The 22,840-nt window shown below is 44.9% G+C and overlaps 1 protein-coding gene across 2 annotated transcripts in view; it reads left to right on the forward strand.

Annotated features, from left to right (window-relative positions):
* The window catches only part of scube1 (signal peptide, CUB domain, EGF-like 1), a gene marked incomplete at its 3' end in the record, with an annotated part of 251,229 nt that overhangs the window by 210,497 nt on the left and 17,892 nt on the right, over window positions 1–22,840 (forward strand). For both annotated transcript variants that reach the window (XM_080492502.1, XM_080492503.1), the window contains 9 exons: window positions 3,333–3,455; window positions 3,531–3,650; window positions 5,244–5,342; window positions 6,030–6,146; window positions 7,482–7,640; window positions 7,731–7,934; window positions 8,009–8,170; window positions 18,235–18,402; window positions 19,904–20,065. In XM_080492502.1, the coding sequence (XP_080348628.1) occupies window positions 3,333–3,455; window positions 3,531–3,650; window positions 5,244–5,342; window positions 6,030–6,146; window positions 7,482–7,640; window positions 7,731–7,934; window positions 8,009–8,170; window positions 18,235–18,402; window positions 19,904–20,065 (1,314 nt within the window). The remainder of the gene's footprint in view (window positions 1–3,332; window positions 3,456–3,530; window positions 3,651–5,243; window positions 5,343–6,029; window positions 6,147–7,481; window positions 7,641–7,730; window positions 7,935–8,008; window positions 8,171–18,234; window positions 18,403–19,903; window positions 20,066–22,840) is intronic.

Consider the following 22,840-nt stretch of genomic DNA (forward strand, 5'->3'; position numbering starts at 1 on the left):
CTAGGTGTGAATGTGAGTGTGTTGTACCCTGCCCTCGCCCACAGTAGGTTGGGATTGGCTTCAGCACCCCGCGACCCTGAACTGGATAAGCAGGATAGAAGATGCATGAATGGGTGGATGGATGGTATGTCTTACTGTGTGTCTTGACTTAAAACATTTCTTAAAACATACATTATATACAGCTTTCAAGTTATTTATGTATAAACTGTGCACCAGTACAAGAATTGTAAACCAATTAGCTTATCTACCTTAGATTTTGAAATTGAAATTAGGAATAGAAGGCCCCATGTAAAATAATAAAGGAGCTAAACCGCAGAAGAACCAACAATATTCTGAATACTTTGGTCAATCAACATGTAAAAATGAACACAAACCCTCTGAAATGTTCAATCAGGGAAACTGGGGGTTCAAAATCCAATGTAAAATTATATCAAATAAGTAATAAATAAATGATAAAGGAGCTGAAATTGAGAAGAAAAATAATCAACAACTTCACCTGCTTGGGAAGCATTCAAAATAAACAGCAGTCAGCTTTTTACAGTGTTTAAGCAAATGTATATGGAGACGCACGACAGTCTGTATTATTTACCATTGCATTGTGTGGTTCATTCTGCCAGTGTGTAGTTAAACTTAACAGTGATGCAGGGAAACGTCTGAGCTCCAGATTGTACCTTCTCTAATACGTCTCTGCACACTTTACAATGCAGTCCAGGTGGCGCTGTCTCTGTCAAATATCGGTGGTATACCGGTCGCTCTGCAACAGTGAAGTTCAATTTCCTCTCTGTGATGCTTTGTGTCTGCACACTAATAGATGCTAAATGTTCACCTGTTTCCTTCATCTCCATCAAAGTTAGACTGCTTTCTTTTTGTTTATTCCATTCAATGAACTCGACATCGTCCTTGGTGTGAAATCTCCTCGGAACATTTACTGCACATAATTTGTAAGTCGCCGTCCGGTTGGTCGGCTCAGATAGCGTGAAAAGGTTCCAGACAGCCGATCCTTCTGCTCGCTCCATTTTGAAAACGACGGGCAGTGTTACTTTGGCATGACAACACTCATGGCACAGAGCGTAGAAATACATGGAACAGATCGGCCCTGGATCGGGCCAGTGTCACTGAAACACGATCTAGAATTTTTTTCTATATTGGGCCGATATCTGATACCGATATCGGGACGGCACGTCACTAATATATACGATTGATATGATTGAAACCCTGAAACCACACAAACTACATGTGTGCGGAGAGCAATTCACAATAAACATAACAAAATTGAGAGTACCCAACATTTGCATTGATAGGTGATGAATTGGATGCTATTGGGGTGAATCTCAACTATAAAACTAGAATATGGACTGGGAGTTATGCTACGACTGAAGCCGCCATGTTCTTTACTCATGCATGAGCACAACAAGTATTTACTATGGCAGTGCTGCACATGTGCAGTAACAGTGCTCTGTAGCCTCTGGCTGTTTCTGTGGAGGGGAATAGGGAGCGTGAAAGAAAAGTTCAACCTTGGAAGTCGGTATGAAAAAGTGACGGTTGCTGTCATGTAAACGAACGCTCTAAATATGACAAACGTTTTGCAGTTACACTCGTTTTCATTGTTGTGCAAATGGTGCCTCAGACAGCTCATGACAGACAAAGGCCCCGTTTATATTTAACGAATTAGTGTATCCGCAAAACGTTCTTCACTTTTGGGGGGTCCGTTTACACACCAGTGTTCTGATCCACTGTATCCACAAAGTTTTTAATCCGGCTCCCAAGGTGGAAAGATTCTTTCATGGTGCTAATCCCTCCTGCAGAGACTGATGGAGGCTACAGAGCCTGTTACTGCTCATCTCTCCCCTCCCTCCTGCTCATCCAGTTGTAAACAAACATGGCGGCCGTGTAGTGGTACGACCCGTAGCGGTACGACCCGTAGCGGTACGACCCGTAGCGGTACGACCAGTAGCGGTACGACCCGTGGTGGTACGACCCGTAGCGGTACGACCCGTAGCGGTACGACCCGTAGCGGTACGACCCGTGGCGGTACGACCCGCGGTCCATATTGTAGTTTTATGGTCCAGATCAGTAGTTTAATAGTTGAGACTCTCCCTGATATCATCCGGTTCCTCATCAGTCCACTAGGATGTCAGGTTCTCTCCATTTTCTTCACCTTTATAGTGTTTTGTTCTCTGCACACGTCTGTGTAGTTTCATTACAAAATCAAGCAACAGCGCCCTCCAGTGGCCCGGCAGACTAACTACATCGTTGTCTCTGTGTCTGCTGCTGCAGTGGAAACACTCTCCTTTGTTTTTAACAGATTAGGTGTTGTCACGTGAAACGTTGTGGTGTAAACAGGGCCAAAGACAGGTTCAGAGAGACAAAGTATGCATTTATGCAAGGAGGTGAGATGCGTTGAACGTGGGTAGTCTGAAAAACTCCAACACCATTTCTCCGCCAATGACACTGCCTCTGTGTGGAAAGCGCTCAGGCAGATAACCAACTACTCACCCAGAGCCGCTCTTGCGGCCAATGATGACCAACAGCATGAATGAGTTCTACTATTTGAAAGACAATGAGCTTGCCCTGACTCCATCCCCCACAACACCTCTGACTAGCTACAACCCACCTCCTGTACCTCCCACAGTGACACCCTTCTCCCTCCAGAAGGGTGTGTACAGATCCACCTGCAGGTGGATCTCAGACCTCCTGTCTGACAGAAAGGAGGCACCATGTGAAGCTGGAAAGGCACTCGTCTGAGTCCCGGACCATCAGCACTGGACGCCCTCAGGGCTATGTTCACTCCCCTCTGGTCTCCTCCCTGTACACCAACAGCTGCCCCTCCAGCCAGCAGTCTGTCAAGCTTCTGAGGCTTGTAGACGACACCACATTGGACTCATCTCTGATCAGCCTGCCTACACGTGGGAGACAGACCATCTGGTGTCATGGAGCTCAATGTTCTAAAGACAGTGGAGATGATTGTGGACTGAGGGAACACATTCCCACTCCCTCCCATCGCCCTGAGAGGCTCTCCTTTTGACAATGTGGAGTCCTTCTGTTTCCTGGGCACCACCATCATCCAGAACCTCAAGTGGGAGCTGTGAACATCAGTCACAAGTGTAACTCCCTCAAATTATCAACATTTTCGCCGGGCCTGACGAGTGGGCAAAGTTTCACAAAAAGTGATGTATGTTATATATAATGCACTGTCAGTGCTCAGACCCTAATAATAATACATTTTATTTGTAATGCACTTTATTTTTCAGCAAACTCAAAGTGCGACAGACCATTTTGAGATTGGACCCTCTCACACTTCTCTGATACAGTGCTCTGGACTTTTCTTCTAGATATCGATGAGTGCAGCATCAGCAATGGCAGCTGTGAGTACGGCTGCATAAACACACAGGGGAGCTACGAATGTGTGTGTCCATCAGGCCAGAAGCTCCACTGGAACAAGAAGGATTGTATCGGTAAGCACCAGCCGTGTGTGTGTGTGTGTGTGTGGACAGGTGGTTGTCATGGTGATGTGACTCTGTGTTCCTCAGAGGGGGTGAAGTGTCCGCCCAATGGGAAGCCAGCGCTCCGAGCCCAGCTGACCTGCACCAAGAGCGGGGACAACGAAGTCTGCTCCCTTTTCTGCCCCTCTAACGCCCTCTTCCTCGCAGGTTAGTTGCTGGTGGTTTGTTTTTAGCTGGTTTACCTCTTATTTTCAACCATAGGTACAATCAGAATCTATCAGCAGAAACTCTTCCCAGTATGGTTGCGTGACTATGAACACACAACAATGTTCCACATTCAGAAGAATAAGCAAAATCCTGATTCTGAAAGTGAGTCCAATGCAATCCTCTGTGGACCTCATTACTAAATCAATTCAATTCACTTAAATTTTATTTGTATAGCGCCAAATACAACACAGTCACTTCGAGGCACGTTTACACAGGAAAACCCAACAATTCCACACGAGCAAGTGAACGACAGTGAGAAGGAAAATCTCCCACGTAACAGGAAGAACCCTCGGCACAATGAGCCTCAGAAGTGGCAGCTTTCTGCTGTTCTGGTTCGAGCAAGGGTCTGCAACCTGTGGCTCTGGAGCAGGGGGGTCCAACCCCGGTCCTCGAGGGCCCCTGTCCTGCATGTTTTAGCATTCCCCCTGCTTCAACATACCTGAACCTAATGATGATGTCATCACCAAGGTTGTGAAAAAGCCCAACAACGAGCCCCTCATTGCAATCAGGTGTGTGAAACTGGACAGGGGACCTGGAGGACCGGGGTTGGACACCCCTGCTCTGGAGCAACAGGCTCTTTGACTGTTTCTTAGCTGAGCTGAGCTGAGCTTATTCACCCCACAATGACAAAAGCCAAACTGTAAACCATCCAGCCATCCATTTTATCCATTTCATGGGGGTGTCCGTCTGAGCACCGTCACCCAGATCACATTGCACCCATTAAGAACCTTTCCTGCGGGTGGTGAGCCCACGGGAAGGTGGCGCCCGGCGTGGGATATGAACCCACTACCCTCTACCAACTGAGCTCGCCGGGAGCTCAAACTGTAAAACTCACCTCAACAACAACGTAATCACTGCTTCCTTATTCCTCACCTTATTCTGGCACATGCCTTTACCTCAGAATGAAACCATTTAACCACCTGACCCCTGACTCACACACTCATGCTTCTATAAATCTCCAAACTTAAACATCATGTTGTCATGTGGTGAGTGTTGCTGCCCTCTGGTGGTTTGCTCCTGCAGTCACAGCCCTTTTGTCTCCTCACTGGCGTCTCCTTTGGGGGCTCTAAACTTAGTGCTGAGGTGTTTTTCTCTCTGGAAGGTTCCCTTGGCCGCTGTCCCCTCCTCCTGCGGTACTATTGAACACACATCTGTAAATCGATTGCATTCTTTGATCATGTCATTTTTCCCCAACGTGGCGCCTCATTTGTGTTTGACTTGGCTGTGAGAATTATTAAATATTGGCTTTTCTTTCTTTTGGGAGCACATCTTAATGTTTGGAGGAGGTGGCCATGTAAATTCCTGTGGTTGAATGGGCTCTTATTTAATCATCTTGTTTTTATGGTCTCAAAAGGCTTCAGGCCTCATTTCTCCCTTGAAATGCATCCATGGGATTCAAAGATTGTAACTTTCTGCTTTCATTTTGCAGTTTAAGGTGATATAGGAGCACCGGAGCTCCGAGAGCTACTTTAAAGATCCTGTTTGGAGCTGATGCTCATGATGAGTCCTCACCATTGTGTTTGTGTCCTCCAGACTCAGAAAACAGCTACACACTGAGCTGTGGCGTTCACGTCCAGACGGGAAAACCTTCCCAGAAGAGGAATGCCACAGCTGCTTTACCAAACTGTGCCGGTACAGTACCCCCAGAATTCACCTGAGACGCGTCAGCAGCTCCTTACACAGTTTCTTCTCAGTGTTGTACATGAGTTTGGGGATTTTAGATTTTCTGAGCTTCATATACTCACTAGACACATGTGTTGTTATATTATTTTAGCTGTGCCTTTTCTCAATCTGCGAATTGGCTCCTCCTCCAAATGTTGATCAACACCTTCTGATGTGTCCATGTTCGATACCCAATTTATCTAAATTTACGTTACGATGGCTGAGCCAGCTAAAGCTGAGTAACGGCAGGTAAAGGGTTAAAGAAGTGAAGCGGACTGACATACTGCAGTGACATACTGACAACTGACACAGAACACACACAAAGTGACACACTGCATAATTCAGGGTCTCCAGTTAATTTAACATGCATGTCTTTACGTTATGGTGAGAACATATACACAAACATGTGAGATTTGTCACTGGGCGCCAGTTAGAGGCTTTTACTGTAACTGATGCACTCACATTTTTTGTGGCTCAGCTTATTTTGTATGGATTACGTGACAACATGTAATCCTAATTATTCCAGAGACATATATGTAATTGGTCTCTATTTATTGCTCTTTAGTCAAATGTTATTTCTATTTATACGTCACACCCTCTGATCAGAATGCTCTCACTAATCTTTGATGAATGTTTCTGCTGGTTTTTTAACTGAAGACACACTGGCTCCACCCATCAAACAGAAGGCCCGCTTCAAGATCAAAGACGCCAAGTGTCACCTGAAGCCCCGAAACAAGGAGAAGCACAGAGAACCATCCCGGCAGAACCTACAAGGTAATGACTCAAAGGCTAGAATTCCACTTTATTTATAAAGCACAAATACAACACCATCATGTCAAAGCACTTTTCGAGAGGAAAACCCAACAATTTTAACACGAGCAAGTATGTGAGAAGATTGAAAGGTTTTGGTTGGAGGTTAGAGGTCAGAGGATGGAGAGAGAGAACATTAAAGATAGAGAGCAACAAGCAAACAAAGTGATTGTCGATTATGGGGAGGGATATAAATCCTGGTTCAGGTAGGAGGTAGGGATTGTTGGGAGTAGTTTATAGGCTGGTTGTTTGTACACTGGTTGTAGACTGGTTGTAGACTGGTTGTAGACTGGTTGTAGACTGGTTGTAGACTGTAGACCGTTTGTAGACTGGTTGTAGACTGTTTGTAGACTGTTTGTAGACTAGTTGTAGACTGTTTGTAGACTGTTTGTAGACTGGTTGTAGACTGGTTGTAGACTGGTTGTAGACTGGTTGTAGACTGGTTGTAGACTGGTTGTAGACTGGTTGTAGACTGGTTGTAGACTGTAGACCGTTTGTAGACTGGTTGTAGACTGTAGACCGTTTGTAGACTGTTTGTAGACTGGTTGTAGACTGTTTGTAGACTAGTTGTAGACTGTTTGTAGACTGTTTGTAGACTGGTTGTAGACTGTTTGTAGACTAGTTGTAGACTGTTTGTAGACTGTTTGTAGACTGTTTGTAGACTGGTTGTAGACTGGTTGTAGACTGGTTGTAGACAGGTTGTAGTCTGGTTGTAGACAGGTTGTAGACAGGTTGTAGACTGGTTGTAGACAGGTTGTAGACAGGTTGTAGACAGGTTGTAGACTAGTTGTAGACTAGTTGTAGACTGTTTGTAGACTGGTTGTAGACTGTTTGTAGACTGGTTGTAGACTGGTTGTAGACTGGTTGTAGACTGTTTGTAGACTGTAGACTGGTTGTAGACTGGTTGTAGACAGGTTATAGACCGGTTGTAGTCTGGTTGTAGACAGGTTGTATACAGGTTGTAGACAGGTTGTAGACTGGTTGTAGACTGGTTGTAGACAGGTTGTAGACTGGTTGTAGACAGGTTGTAAACTAGTTGTAGACTGGTTGTAGACTGTTTGTAGACTGTTTGTAGACTGTTTGTAGACTGGTTGACAGCAGCAAAAAGCAACAAAACAGATTGTAATGACAAAGTCATATATCCACTTGCTGAAGACGTGAAGGGGACAGGAGGCTGAGACAACAAACTCTAACCTCTATTAGCAGAGATCCTGCTTTAACTCAAGAAGTCAGTTTACTGAAAATCTAGGAGGAAAGCTGCAACTGCATTTCTGTCTTTGTGACCTTTTCTCTTGGAAGGAGGCCAGTTCCCCTGCACCGACGACTGCCAGGTCACGTTTGTCAATCTTAAATGCGACTCATCGAAGAAACGCAGACGAGGTCGGAAATCTACTGCAAAAGAGGTTTCGCACATCACGGCTGAGTTTGAAATGGAGATGAAGGAAGAGGAAGCCACAGGTGAAATGGACTGACACAGCAGATCTCCAGTACACAGAGATGTTTGATATGATACCTGGTGGAATATGTTGGGTGGTTTGTTGGCCTCAGACTCCTGTAACATGGACTGTCTGAGGGAGAAGATGAAGCAGAGGCTGCAGAGTGCCATGCGGACGCTCAGGAAGTCCATCAACAAGCAGCAATTCTACATCCAGTTTTCAGGGACGGAATACGAGGTGGCCCACAAACCGTCCCGAGTACCAGAGGGTGCCGAGACCTGCAGCACAGGACAAGTCCTCAGAGATGGACAATGCGGTAAGTCTGAAGGTGGAGGGTCATGTCACTCCCCTATCGGGAGCAAAAGTGCTGACTCGTGTGTCTTCCCTCAGTGAACTGTGGCATGGGGACCTTCTACAGTGGGGAGCAGGAGCAGTGTGTCCTATGTCCTCCGGGTACCTACCAGGACACCATGGGCCAGCTGTCTTGTGAGCCCTGTCCTAGCACTGAGGGACAAGGCATTGCTGGGGCCAAGAATGTGTCCCAGTGTGGAGGTACCTTATCTTTCTTTAGTTTTTTATTAAACCATGTGAGGTTGGTGAGAACTGAACGATACTGCGCGAGATCAAATCCAGAAGTGTGAAACTGAAGTTATAATCAACATACATTAAAAAACACTGTTTGCTTTCAAACCGCATTGAATCAAATATAAAGGATCATCCACTCCAGGGGGTCAACAACATGGTCCAGGGGCGAAAACTGGTCCAAGTAGATCCAATCTGGCCCCATGGGATCATTTTATAAACTCTACAAATGACAAGAATTTCTTTGATAAAAGTAATTGCAGTTGCTAATTAATGTGCTGAGGATTTTATTATTGTTTTATTAAGAGTAACACTGAGACCTGAGATTATTATTATATTATCACTTTGATGGTGAATATGCCAAACAAACATGATGGTGCCTCGAAAAATAAACAGGTGAGGCAATATATACCTCACCTCTACAGTGCGACCATTTACCTTTAGGGAGGGTGATAGTCATTAAACTGCAAAAACAAAAACAAACCAACAAAAAAGACACATATGATGATCTCTGATTCTCCAAGATCTTGGCGAGATGAAAATGTGAAACTGGGGTGTCTTTGAGAAAAGAAAAAAAAGGAATGCAAGGAATTATTATTATTATTATTATTATTATTATTATTATTATTATTATTATTATTATTATTATTATTATTAGTCAGCCCGACTCACTCTTGTGCTGTCTTACTGTGAAGGCCACACCCTCTCCTGAAGAGACACTGCTGCTCTGCCTTTGCTGCTCATATCCAGTGTATGGATGTGTTTGCTCATGCTCAGTCAGTTCCCCAATATGAGAATCATTTACATAAAAAGGCAGATCACTACGCTGCCTTTGGACATAACTGTACTATGCTAAATGCCAGTGGCGGACTGATGTTGATTATGTTTTGTCCATGAATACTTAAAAAAAACCCAAAATATTCCAAACTGTCTGTCCGCTTCTTCTCATAGCTTCTGCCCCGGCCAGTTGTGCTACTTCCAGACGTGTACTCTCATATTAAAGCTTTTAACCAATCACAGTCCAGCCATCACCTGTTGCCGGGTAAATAAATCTGTCTGAGGCCTTCAGATTCAGTTCTGCAGGCGTCTGCAGCGTAAACTAAGTGTCGGTGACACTGCAGCTTCAACCAATCAGATTTAGATATTGGTGACTCAGGACCTTCTAGAAGGCCGAGGGTGACGTCAGTGTATTCAAACTCTCTGATTGGATGGTCAGAGAGTTCACTCTCCAGCTAGCTGAATGCATCTGTAGCAGCTGCAGGAAGAAAAATATAGTTGGTTGATTTAATAGCAGTTTAATCAACCTACAATGACTGAAGGAGAAGATAAAGAGATTTGGTTGCAGATTTTTTGTCAAAACAACAAACTTTTCCTGGAGGTCATTGAACGCACCGCAGCACTCGGGCGAGGAGGTCCGGTACAATTTACTTGCTCTTACTACAACTTCCTTGGCAGGATTCAGGATTATTTTATTTGCCATTATATTTTTTCCAAGACCACGAAAAGCTGACGTTTGTCACCGTCATCGACCCCCAGAGGTTTTGGGAATAGCAGCAGCTTTTTAATGCAGCTGCAGCAGAAGGAGAGACGGAACTCTGATTTTTTTTCATCAGTAAAGGTATTTATTCTGGCTACGAGTATCTATCTGTAATGCAAAGGCTTTTTATGCTGCATTTCTGCATGGTAACATGGTTTTTGTAGCCATAACGTTATTGAGGGGTGGATTGAGTCAGACCAGCACTAGTGAAGGCCGAGGTCTGAAATGCACGGCCGCCACTGCTAAATGCTAAACGTACGTTCACAGAGCATTAGTGAATTGATACAGCGCTGCTACGCTCTCTAGCTAGTTGGCGGGTTCGCAGGCAGGCTGACAGCGCTGGAGACGATAAAAGCATTTTCACAACTTTCTTTAGAGTAAAAACACCAACCTTTAAAAAGATGGGAGACCAACACCTGAGTTACCAGACCTTCAGCAAAGCAAAGGTCAGAACATTGTTCGTACGTTTCCACAGTGAATAGTACAAAAGGAAGGATTGGATAAGTTAAGAGGAAGAGGTGCTGCACAATTTGAATATGTGCATAAGCCTATTGTTGTAAAGGTTTTGGCTGTCCCTTTCATGTGAATTTCAGTGCGGACGCATTGCAAGAGTGGTTTCAGCATCGCAGACAGCTCTGCCAGAGTTGTCATTTTCTCTGTATTTCTGTGTTTCCAACACAAACAACAGATGCGCTGCCATACCATGAGATATATCTTGTTGGGAGAATATGGAGGCTGCTATTGAATAATTGTTTGTTTCTTTAATAGTGTTTTACGATCTTGATTTTCCTAGCTTCTGTATGAGCCCCGCAGCTCATTAACATGTGGGAGGGCGGCTTTACATGATGCCCCTGAACGCATCACTCAAAGCTGTCAGCTCCTGCAGATAAAACCTGAGATCAGCCGTTATCACCAGGAGAGGCCCAGCATTTATCATTTAAAGTTCTGAGTGACTTCCTTTTAGAATCATCTGACATCTGTGATGAGAAATTAATCTGAATGGAAATGAGCAGCTGTCCAACGCTGAAGCTTTCAAAACAGTTCAAAGTCAAAAAAGAAGACCCATCTGAGTGAATGTGAATGTGAGGGTTGGGATCCTGGTGGACTGAGTATACTGGGCTCTCAGACTCAGGCCCGGAGTGGCTAATCGGGAGGACTGGGACAATTCCCGGTGGGCCGGTCTGATGTTCACCAGTGTTCACCTTTTTTTTTTCTCGGCCAGTGTCTTTTTTTTTTTTTCACAGCACTAGGTTGATCACATGCTGTTTCCGCTGTTCCTGGGCCGCCCCGCCTCCCTCCACTGGCAGCTTTTTCTTTTTTAAATAAACTTATTTAAAGTTTACCACTTGCTTCATTTGCAGACGCACCCTGATGACGTAAGACGTCCGCGCACTCGGTCAGTGGTGTATGAAAGATGGATAGAAAGAACAAGGTGGAGCAGAGAAGGCTGGAATAAAACAAAAGGAAAGTTCTGGAAACAGATGCAACAAACTGTGTTAAGATTGGCAACTTTTTTTATTAAAACCAGCTCACAGTTAGAAACAGGAAATGACGATGGAACGGATGAGATGAGAACTTTGCCTCCAAACCTGTTCAATTTGATTATCAAGTCGATGGATTCTGTGGCTTGGTGGCATATAACATGAAATTATACATTTTCAATAATAGTCTGATGCAACGCCACATAACTGGGAAAACTGCACCAAGCAGGCAGGACTGATCACAGGATAGATCAGATTATTAGATTCAATATAATGAAGAGTAGGATGGAGACCGGCTCCATATGAGAAATGTCCTGAGATGCTAATTCATTCATTCATTTAATTTATTTAATTAAAAGGGACCATGTACAATTTAAACATAAATGTTGCTATTTGATGCACCGTACCAGATTTAGCCGGAGGTTAATTCACATCTGCAGTCCCGTGGCAAGTAAAAGAGAATCCATACATAAAGACATTCACAGGACAATGTTTAACACACAGAGACGCATACCAAGACATGAAACAACACTAAAAAATAAAATTACCCCGACTTATCCCTGCCCACCCCCCACATCAACCAGACAAGACAACATTAAAAATACTAAGATAAGGCCAGTACCGGACCAAAGAGAAACCTGGCATTGATCAGTGAATACAGTGCTGGCTGCTTGTCACATGTTTCTTTATCTCAGTTTTAAAGCCCGTGATGGTGGAACAACAATGATTCAGCTCCACATTCACGAAACTGACCTGAACTTTGTAAAAAGGGGAGATTTGTGCTGAGAATTGAGCTCATTTTTAAAAAGTGATTTAGTGTGAGAAGCAGAGCCAGTGGTTATGAGGGGATTGATCCTGTCACTATGGAAGGAACAGCTGAGCTGTTGGAACAGTGTGTGAACAGTCAAGCAGTACTTCCAATATATGAGAAGTTTCTCAACAGTACATTTGATTAAAAACTTGAGGCATTAATGCTCATGAGCACTGAGGACGAAATCCTCATGTATTTGGAAAATGATATTATCATAAACAAAGTGGCAGAGACCAGTGCACTGCTCAGGGTTTTCAACGTTTCGTCGATGGGTCGTGCACGCTCGGCTTTACGAGGGAGGCAGAGCTGGAAAGCTTCGTCCTCCTTCTTCCTGGCTTCACAGCACTGCTGCATTGAAGCGAGGGCCGAGCCAAAGACGCCGTCTGGTGTGACCGGCATGTCCAAAATGTCCTCCTTATCTCTGTCGGACAGGTAGGTCAGGTTGAGCCATCTGGCTCTTTCCTGCATTCCCATCATCCCGAGAGATTTTCCTGTGGCTTGGACCGCACAGCGCTGCACGTGCAGGCAGATGTCGGTTATCACGGTAATCTGGTCCCACACCCCTGAGTCAGGTCTGCTCGTCATGTCCTCACATAGCGCCGCTTGATAAGCGGTGAGCAAAGAGGACAGGTTGAGAGCCCTGGCGGCCAGAGCCGTCGCCCTGTAAGTGCGCTCCGTCATGGTGGACTGGAAGCGGTCTGCTTTGGACGGCAGTGTGGGGGTCCTGGAGGAGGCGGTCAGTCGCGGGTGCAGGTGCACGGCGACCAACGGCTCCATGGGGGGCATGCGGAGAATGCCAAGCTTCTCCATGTCCTCACAATCCAGGGAGGAAGCTCCATGTACCGGGCTCCTGCTGCTGAACGGGCGGTCCTTCCATGAGGGGAAGACAGGGGGTTGCTGTTGCCGTCCTCGTAGCCTGGGGTAATTTCTTCCCTTCATAACGGGATCTGGCGCTCTCCGTTATTACTGCAGGCCCAGGGATATTCAGCCGGGATATTCAGCCGGGATGCAGCGCGTTTGCACTCTGACTGCATGTCCATGCTGATGGAGGGGGAAGCAGGCGCGCTTCCTTCCTCGTCCCCAAGGGCAGCCATAGAGCCTGGTGTGGCGAACTGAGGTGATGGTATGAGGACGTCGTCCTCACTCTCATCGTCAGATATGAGGAGCTCCGAGGAGTAATCCTCGCACTCCTCAAAATCCAACTCCAGCACGTCTTCCACAGGCGGAGGCGGAGTTGCAAGGTCCAGCTGGGAGACCCAGCTGGCGCCTGCGCTCGCTCCGGTGTCCATGTCATTCCCGTCCTTGGCCTCGCTGGTGACTAGTATGTCACCGGAGGGCAGGAACGGGTCCTGGCCAGACGAGCTAGCTTGGCGTGCTAGGTGTCGTCGGAGACTTTTCATGGTGAACCGGGCACGGTGCACGCATGAACCGGGGGTCTCAACAGCCTGTCGGGCATGTCGGGCGTGTTACAGCCCGAGGCAGAACAAGCAGACCTGGTGTGAGTCGCGGCTTGATATCCTGTTTCCACAGGTACAGAGCCGGGCCCCGAAGTCTCCACCTCCTCTGGTGTGAGGAGCGTGGGCATCCACCAAACAAGAGGTGCCGTGAATTAGCTGGTGTACTAATTGTTCAAGGCAGTGTTAGCTGGTGTGCTAAACCGTGAAACCTTCCCGTGGTGTGTTCAGGCGTGTGACTCTCCAGGCTATGGTGAAGGATGGAGGGTCGCAGTGTGGCAGCTCTGCGACCGAGCCGGGTTAGCTCCGGTCTGTGAACAGTTAAGCTAGCTAGCACTTGTAAATTGAGAGATGCTATGGCACGAAGCCAGAAGAGGTGTTTGAGTGATGCTACGTAGGTAGCTCAAGCTACTTAAGGGTAGGTGGCTCCACCCCCAACGCGGGCGTCGCGATCACCAGCCAGACAGGATTGGCGTAACGCTTCTGAGGCATACGCAGGGGGCATATCCCATAGTGAGACATCTAAACCAAGGCTATGAATGACAACAGAAATCACTGTACATCTGGATTAAATGCTCTATTTTCACTTCTTTCTTTGGAGAATGCCATCTGCTCCCTGTATTTCATAAACTTTCTCTATCCCACCATTGTTTTCCTGTCCCTCTCATATTTTTCTCTCACTTTGTCAGTCCATCTCTCTCCTCTATAAATCTCAACTTTCGCCCCTGAAATACACAGATTTCATTGGATGTGTGGTATCACGTGTGATGAATTAACAATCCTATTGTCCTCAAATGTTACTCACACCCTTTACCCTCGGGGTGAATTCGACCCCAAGCATGCTTCCCTCCAAAAAATTACATGAAATTGTGAAATACATGAAAGTTTTTGAGTCAGGCACTTTGTTTATTTCTTAAATATATATAAAAAACTTTGAAATCTTGAAACATTTTCATCCAAATCTTCTCAAATTTACTGACAACATCATGATGTGACCTTTCCTGTAGCGCCACCATCAGGTCAAACATTTGATTTTAGAGTTTAGAGCACGTTCTCACACAATGAACCATATGGATTGTAAAGAAGGGGAAAGCTGCGCCCACTTCACCCAAACGTTTGTCACGTTCTCGTCGACCCTGCTTTGTTTGTTTGTCATGAACACATACGACACGAGACAAAACTTGGAATGTCTTCTGAGGCATGGTGGCTGGAAATATTGTCTTTCCAGTCTCAGTATTGCAAAGGTTTGCTGTTGCTTCACCTTTTGATTTGCAAACTCCTGACACAATGAGTAAGCCTGTGTCGGCTTCCAGGTCAACTCCACCTAAGTCTTTCCATTGGCCCCCATACCCCATGATTCCCCTCCAAATTTGTTGTCCCTAGTGAAAATGTGATCCATTTTCAATCAATGTTGCCATGAAGAGATCTAATGATGATCTGATGTCTTCAACATGGCTGCTTGTAGATCTGGTGGGCCTGGAACCACGTTGACAGTATCAGTAGCTCTAAGTCTACCACGCTTTTGAAGTGGAGAAAGCGACCTTATTATCTTTACATTCTTGGAAGGGTGTCTGCTGGTGGTGGAGAAACAACAGGAGGGTCAAAACTCTTGTTCTCATCAGATGAGAAGGATCCTCTTTAACGCAATCCTCTGTGTCTGACATATTCACCTCCATGTCACTTTCACTGTCAAAGAACCTTTTCCAAAAGAATATTTTCAGGTGAGAGAGCATCTAGATTGCAGTGTACAGAGAGCACAATGAGGAATGATTTGGATTTAAGGCTTCCATGCAAGCTTTTATATGTTTGCTCCTCCCTTATTATCCAATGTTTAGTGATAATACCTTGCCCTCGCAGGCGTGGGAAATATCAGTTCTACTATGAGAATTATCAAAGTTCTCATGGGAATAGTTGTTTTCCAAACTCCTCTTTTATGTATCAACTCTGCAGGTGTGGGAATGTTAAAACATCTAAAACATCTAAAACATCTAAAACAGGGGTCTCAAACTCAACTTACCTCGGGGCCGCTGGAGGTAGAGTCTGGGTGAGGCTGGGCCGCATCACAAAAAAAAGGCTGCATCACAAAAAAAGGCTTCAAGTATTCCAAAAAAAAGATCAACTGATCCAATCTTCTCAATCTTAACAAGTCAGAACATGCAGAACACGAACAGTTCTTCAGAACATAGGCTTCATTACTTCCTTCTACTCCTTGCTACCAGAGACTCGGCAGCGCTTTCTCTCACACAGCTGAGCCACATTTGGCTTGAGGGAGGAGGCAACTGAGACCCTCAGTGTAGCTTTAAGGTGCTCATCTTTAAGTCTGGACCTGAACTTTGACTTATTGAAGTTCATTGTGGAGAAGAGCTTTTCACACAGATAGGTGCTGCCAAAAAGGCACATGGTCCGCTTGAACATCCTGGAAAGCTCAGGGAAGGTGGGGGGCAGTTTTCTCAAAAATTGTTCAAGCTCCACTGTTTTTCCACTCACCTCCCTGAACTTGGCTTTGAGTTCAGTGTTACACTGCAGCGCCATCTGCAGGACAGGGGGGGCATCCTCCACATCAAAGGAGAAGGGGTCAGTAAAAATTTGAAAAGTGGCTCTGTGTGTCTTGAAGTCTGCAAACCTGTGATCAAATTCTTCTTGTAGCTTTCCGATAGTATCAGCATACTTCTCACCACTGAATGTTGTGCCTGAATCCATGAGTGCCTTGCATGCTGGGAAATGGCAGAGGTTTGTCTGGGAAAGCTGGGCTTTCCATAACACAAGTGTTGTGGAAAATGCTCTGACACTGTCATATGCAACACTGACAAGCTGGCCCTGGCCTTGTAACTTCTTGTTCAGTACATTCAGCTCCTGTGTGATGTCAACAAGAAAAGCTAAGTCCATTAGCCATTTAGGATCACTTAGCACAGGAACAGTCATCCCATCCTTCTCCATGTAGGCTTTCACTTGTGCCCTCAACTCAAAAAACCTCTTCAAGACCTTCCCCCTGCTGAGCCAACGTACCTCGGTGAAGTAGAGCACGTCCTCATATTCTGACTCTATTTTGACCAAAAAGTCGCGGAACTGCCGGTGCTTTAAAGCCCTGGATCTGATATGGTTGATGAATTTCACGACGTCAGACATCACATTGTCAAACCTCAGGATTTTGCTGCAAAGGGCCTGCTGATGGATAATGCAGTGCAGAGCAATGGCATCTTCCACACCCTCCTCTTCCAGGTTTCTTCGAACAAGTGCTACAAGTCCGTTTGTCCTCCCTGTCATTGATGGCGCTCCATCGGTAGTTATTCCAGCCAAACACTTCCATTGTAAGCCGGCATCCTCAATGCAATCACACAGCTGGCGGAATATCTCCTGACCGGTGGTCTGGCCACGCATTGCAATCACTGTGAGCAACTCCTCCGTAACTTCGAAATTGTTATCAACACCACCGACATATATTGCGAGCTGCGCCGTGTCAGTGACGTCTGTGCTCTCATCAAGAGCGAGTGAGTAAGAATGGAAATGTTTAGCATTCTCACGCAGTTGATCATAAATGTTACCTGACATATCAGAAATGCGCTCTGCCACTGTGTTGGCTGAAAAGCTGATGTTACTAAACTGAGCCTTGTTTTCGGCAGACTATACTTGCAGCCTGTAACATGCATTGTTTGATGAACTCGCCGTCTTTGAACGGCTTCCCTGCTTCAGCGATCATCTCACTCACCACGTAGCTAGCTTTGACAGCCGCTTCACTCTCTTTGCTGGCTTTCTTGAAAAAATCTTGTTGCCTCAGTAGACATGTTTTAAGTTTGGCGACCCGGTCCTCTCGCTTATCTCCCAGGTATTTTGCATACTCCTCAGCGAGTTTAGTTGAGTAATGACGTTTAATGTTATACTCCTTGTGCACCGCAACTTTATCCGTGCATATTAGACACGTTGGGATGCCCCTGTGCTCAACAAAACAATATTGCAGCTCCCACTTCTGAAATTGTCTGTGCTCATCGCCAACTTTTCTCTTCACGACAGGTTTTGAAGAAGACATGGCTGGGGCTAAATAAAACAGTATAGCATTAGTTGACAAGATATTTTACTTCCAATCGTTCATCCAAACATTTTTAAGTGATTCGCGCTGTTCTCGCGAGCCTGAGCTACGGGAGCCCACAGGTGTTAAAAAATATAAAACCCCCAGATGCGTGCGAGAAAAAAATGCGCGGGCCGCACTAACACAAAGCTTTGATTAGAAGCAGAAGGCCACAAAATATTGACCCGAGGGCCGCAATTGGCCCCCCGGCCGCAAGTCTGAGACCCCTGATCTAAAACATCTAAAACAGCCAAAACAGCTTTGGGTCAGTTTGACCCCAGAAGAACACCAAAGCATGTAATATGTGTTCAGCAAATTGAAAACATCTCATCAGGGTAATTCTATGCTTAATCAATTACTTTTTTAAATGTTTGGTTTGGTTGTTTGATTGTGTTTTTTTAATGTTTAATTTTTGTCTTCTGTGTTTACATGTTCAAAGTAAATGACATTAATTAAAATGGTGAATTAAATGCAGACACAGCATGTTTTACATCAAAATGGTGATTTAATCTCTCTATTATGATCTGAAACAGAACATATGCAGACACACCTGAGAGACACATATCTGTAGTTTCACAGAGACAATTTGGACGTTTTGTGTAATGAAGTGTTGAAGTGGCTGTTAGAACATTGAGGCTGAGATATTTTCACAGAACAGAGATACATATTTGTTTGATAATTTCCTCAGGTCAGTGTCCAGCAGGTCAGTTTTCTGCAGACGGTTTCCGGCCCTGCCAGTCCTGTCCACTGGGTTCGTACCAGTCCGAACCGGGCCGGGTTCTCTGCTTCTCCTGTGGCGGTGGCCTCATGACCAAGTACGCAAGCTCACAGTCCTTCAGGGACTGTGAAGCCAAAGGTAAGAGATCAGAGAACTTTACTTCATGTTCCCAGTGTGGAAACAGATGAATAATGCAGTCACAGCATCACAAATCCATCAAACCATCTTCTAAACACAGCTACACTTATTTCATACCACCTTACATACCTCTAAAAGAATATAAATAACAACATTTAACATGTACTGATATTAAGACATTATTTGAAGTTCTACCTAAACAAAACTCAACAAATAGTAGACAACAATTTATTGTTATTAATGTTGTTGTTGTTATAGTTAATTATAGTTTATAACCAGTGGCGGCGGGTGGTAAATGTCTTAGGTGGGGCTCTTAATTGTTATTCAATTTCAGCCCATGTTAACTTCTTTTAAATACAGTGCCTTTATATAAACCACATTACAACGATTTGCCTTATTCAGATTGAGAGAGGCCCCAGTGGTGAAAATGATTATACTTTTAAACAGCTGATAAATACAGAGCACTTATTAAGATGACACTTTTATTTCCATACTTGTAAACAAATACAAGCAGAAGCTTCATTTGTCCCTTTTAGAAAACAAAAGTGTTTTGGAGCTGGTTTACTAGAAGTTTCAGTCTGAGTTTCGGAAAAACAAAAGGTATATCAGGTATATTTTCAAAGAACACATCAATCCATCTTTCAAAGCATTATAGAATGAGTCTCACTCCTGTCTGTCCCGAGTCCCCGTGAAACCTGTGCCTTCTGTCCCAAGTCCTCAGGCTCTAGTTCTTCCCCCCGTCTCTTGTCTTTGTGCCATCAGGGGTACTGTCAGGTCTCTGTCTATCGGCGTCTCACCTGACGCTCCCTCTGTGTGCACCCATTGTTATAAGTTCCACCTGTCCTCCCGTTCTCTGTGTATTTAAACCCCTCTCCCTTTGTTGTCTGTGTCAGCTCGTCTTGTTGCTCCTGATTCCCGTGTTTCCTTGTGTTCTCTTTTTCTACAATAAACCTGATTTTATAGAGTCTGTGAGTCTGTGCTTGGGTCCATCCTCACATGTCCTAACAGGAACATTTAAAAAAAGAGTCCAAAAAACACAAATTTAACACTTTTCAAGTGATGATGATGATGATGATGATGATGACAATTAACATAGATTATAGATTATTATAACTATTACCTAATGCACCTATGTAAACACATATATACACAGTTTATGTATGAGTCCCCTTTTAGCTGCAGTGTATTTAATCAAGCAGTGATCATGTGTGAAAAGAAGTTGAAAGAAGCAAAGCTTATTTGATCCTATTTCCATCAGAGTGGTTGAAGGTGTATCAGTACATCTATTATGTCGGTCTTTATGTTTTCACTCTCTGGCTAATGCTGGACATATTGTGTTACTTTCATGTAATTGGCCCTGTTAATCACTGGAGTTGATGATGCTGCCTTCTCTGAATGGTTCAGTGTTTTGCTGTCGTGCCATCCAGAGCTGAATAATGTCTCAGCTGTGTAGTTTATGTAGTGCTGCTGTTTATCAAACCTCCCCTCTTCTTCTCCTCAGTGCACTGTGCTCCTGGGCATTATTACAATTCCAGCACACACCGCTGCATTCGCTGCCCAGCGGGCACCTACCAATCCGAGTTTGGACAGAACTACTGCATCACTTGTCCGGGAAACACAACTACAGACTTCGATGGAGCCACCAACGTCTCGCACTGCAAGAGTAAGGCTGAAACACTCCCCTGCTACTCCTGCAGAGGCGGCACAACGCCATTGCCCCATTGCATTACATATGCTTACAAAAGACATCAAATAACCTTTTTTCTAATTCATAAGAGATAACCTGTCACCCAATTTATATGGCTGCAGTAACACAAAAACATATGACGTTGCAAAAACTAATTGATGCGTGTTGTCGACTTTGCATGTTTAACATACCAGGTCAGTTTTCTGATATGCATTTTGAACTACATACAACTTTTTTGTCATTACACTGAAATTTAGATTTGCAGATGCAAAAAGCAGTAAACTGCAGTTTAATATGTGTGGGAATGCTAAGCTATGGAGTAAAAACAACAACAGTAATCATAATTAAAGCTGCAAGCAGCCTTGAATGGGTCCTCACTACTTGCAGGACTCCAACCGAGAATATGTGTCCTGGATTAAACAGTCAGCCAAACTCTTCTGAGAGCCGGGATAGCAAGCAGCCTTGCTCCTTTAATGGCTTCTTGCAGCTGAGACACTGACAGTCAAACAGAGTGAAACTAAAAAAAAGAAGACACAAAATACAGATACAAAACTCTGGTAAACAGGTAAACATCACAACAATACACAAAGTGCCATTAAGAACTTGCTGGATATGCCGATGAACGTAGCTAAAGCTCGCACATCGCAACAACTGGCAAATATAGCATGTATGCTAACACCAGAACGTAGGTTAATTAGCGTGTTGTTTTTTTAAACTGTCTCATGTTGGACATCGTTTCAGTTCTTGACTGAGTATATTCCAACTCACTCCACTGACTGAAGAACTCCTCCTCCTCATTGTAGTTCGAACACTTAGTTCTGAAGTCCAGATTCTCCCCTCTCTATCACTGAAACGTTTCTGGATGTTGTACAGTAGTTGCTTATTTCTGGCTTTGTGCATTAATTTGGCCGTTTCAAATTCTACCAGATCTGGGAGTTTTAGTGGGCTGGAATTAATAAATAAGGCATTGTTGGTCCTGCAAGCCTTATGAACCTGTCTGATGGGTCTTTTCTCAAGTGTGCATGACGGTTGGAGTGATGATTTGTTGGTGTTTATCAAAACTTCTACATAGTAATTCAAATATGGAAGTATTAATGAACAGTATACTTCCTTCCATGTACAGTATACATGTATTGCTCTAGATAGATAGAAATACTCAAAGAAAAGTACATTTTCAAGTTAAACACAAGAATATGAGACCACCCCGCCACAAAATTCTTTATAATGAAATGTAATTCAATGTAATATAGTATATAATATAAAAAAAGCCACAAAGACTTCACACAGATTCGATGATTGAGAGTGTGACATCACGGAGTGCAATCCAACATGGCGGCTCCCAGTCTGTAAAACAAACTTTTTCTGTCCAACGGGAAAAAAACTAAACAAAACAAAGAAACAGGAAAACTGGGCTCACCCACAGCGCTGGAAGAGAACATGATAGAAGATCAGGAAGTCTACGTGGACGAGTGCTACGATCATCTCGTCATGTCCAAGACTCCGCTGTCCTCTTCCAAGAGGAGCCGTCCGGAGCTCACCCCACCAGCGGCTTCATCCCCGAGCGAGCACTTCGAGGACATCCTGGACACATCAACACCAAGCAGTCCAGCTTCGATGCCCTGCTAGCTCTGGTAGAGGGGCTCAGCTCGCTTTGGTCGAGGTGCTCCACCGCAAGTTTCAGACTCTCTGGGACTCGCTCGAGTTCGGTCAACAGCAGGTGGCTGAGCCAACAGCTGAGAACCCGAGCCTGTGGGACACAGTGAAGTGGATGAACCATGGGTCCTCGATCTTCAGAGCTTGAGCATGCGGGACAACCTCGTCGTCGCGGGACTGCCCGAGTGGGTGGAGGAAGACGCTGAGACATCACTGCGGGACTTCATGCTGGTGCATCTGAAGCTGCCCCTGACACCATGAAGAAGATCACCTTCGTCCCCGTCCACCGTCTCGGAAAGAGATGCCAGGACAATTAGTGCCTGCGGCCCATTGTCGCAAAGTTTGAAACAGTTCAAGCTTGGATTTGTACTTTCATGTTTAAACAGCCAGTCAGGATTAGGCATCTTAAAAATCCACACTACCCGCGCACACATTCTCATCAGCGCACAACAAAGACAAACACACCAGAATACACAATCACACACTTTTAGCTACACACTCATATACACACAGCAGCACATCTGCATTTACTGTCTCTCTCTCTCTCTCTCTCTAGGGCTATTTTCAGCCTACAAACACACACACACACACACACACACACACACACACACACACACACACACACACACACACACACACACACACACACACACACACACACACACACATATCGCTTTCAGTCTATTTACATTGCACTTCCTGTTCCATGGCGAAGGTTGTCAAAGCCACGCCTTCAAATGGTCCAAAACTTTTGAGAGAGATTTTGATAACTTTTGCTCTTCAACCCCTTTTCTATCAGAAGAGCCCAAGTTGACGTAGATTGGAGTTTCCCCCGGGATGAGTTTGCTCCTTCAAATATCCGACTTCCTGTTGAAAGAGAGTGTTTTGTTCGTCTTGGCCTGTTACATATGTGTGTCGAGTTTCGTAGCTCTCGGTGAAACGGGATTCTGGGGCTACCTTTCTCCAGTATTGCAGGTGGCGCCGTTGAGCCATTTCGCAAGTCACATGTGTAACTCCACCAAATCATTGAAATTTTTGCCGGGCCTGACAAATGTGGAAAGTTCCGCAAATAGTTATGTATGCTAAGGCCCTCAAAAA

This window comes from Lipophrys pholis (assembly GCF_963383615.2).
Source record: "Lipophrys pholis genome assembly, chromosome: 22".
Lineage (NCBI taxonomy): Eukaryota > Metazoa > Chordata > Actinopteri > Blenniiformes > Blenniidae > Lipophrys > Lipophrys pholis.